We start from the raw sequence: 1,011 nt of genomic DNA, 5'->3' as shown, positions 1-1,011 counted from the left end.
CCGCCGAAACGCGGCCGCCGGGCCAGCCCCTACTCACTTTCGGGGCAGCGCGAAACCGCAAAGTGCCGGGCGGGCAGGGGCGGTGGCCCCGGCCTTACCTGCCCCCCGCGTGAGCTTACCCGGGCCGCGGCGGGGCCCGGCGGCCTGGGGCCAGGCTCTCCAAGAGGGTTGGGGGACTGGGGGCGCCGCGGGCTTGGGGGGGGGCGCCAGGGGCTCGGACGGGCGGCTGCGGCTGGCGGGCTCCCTGCCCAGGACATCTGGGCGGTCGGCTGCGTGGGGGTGGATGTCCAGATGGCGGCTTGGACAGCACCCCGGCCCCATGGCGCGCGCGCGCGCGGGAGCGCACACACGCACACACACACACACACACACACGCATACACACACTTCCGCTACACACACTACACACAATCCCACGCCTCCAGGTTCTCCCGACCCACTCCCACACCTTACTCCCACAACCTCCCTGGAGTCAGACAGCTCGCATCCCTGCGCTCTCTCGGAGCTCGCCGCCTCCTCGGAAAGGCGGGCTCCCAAGCCGCCGCCGCCGCTGCGACCACCACGAGCCCCTCTTCTCCCCGCACTCACCCCGATCCGCCACCGACAGTGCGAGCTCCCAGGGCCCACGACAGTGGACCGTCAGCCCACCAAAGGCACATTGAAACCCTCCACAGACTAGCCCTCATCACCCCCCTCCCAGGTACATACACGCGCACCCACCCACACACAATCTTCCACGCGCGCTCACACAGGCACGCACTCGCTTTCGGAGGGGAAAAATCCTGTCTCCCTCCCGAGCTAAAGAGACCGCAGGTCTGGGCCCCCGGATGCACAGCTCGGGGTGATAATGTAGCCCGCCAAGTCTCCTAACTCCGGTTTCACCCCTTCAATTACACCCGGCGAGTTTCCTTTGAGACTTCAGAAACTGACCCAGATGGAAACCTTTCTGTTTCGTTCCAAAAACAATTTTAGAAACGTTCCTCACCCCACCCCCCCACCTTGTTGTCCTTTT

At 66.1% G+C, this 1,011-nt stretch overlaps 1 protein-coding gene across 1 annotated transcript in view; it reads left to right on the top strand.

Annotated features, from left to right (window-relative positions):
• Positions 1-678, top strand: part of ADO (2-aminoethanethiol dioxygenase) — a 20,807-nt gene extending 20,129 nt beyond the window's left edge. The window contains exon 2 of the mRNA XM_044660322.1: positions 472-678. Coding sequence (XP_044516257.1) covers positions 472-678 — 207 coding nt within the window. The remainder of the gene's footprint in view (positions 1-471) is intronic.
• Positions 679-1,011: the final 333 nt, after the last annotated feature.

This window comes from Gracilinanus agilis, chromosome 2 (genome assembly GCF_016433145.1).
Source record: "Gracilinanus agilis isolate LMUSP501 chromosome 2, AgileGrace, whole genome shotgun sequence".
NCBI lineage: Eukaryota > Metazoa > Chordata > Mammalia > Didelphimorphia > Didelphidae > Gracilinanus > Gracilinanus agilis.
This window is presented reverse-complemented; position numbering and strand designations above follow the sequence as displayed.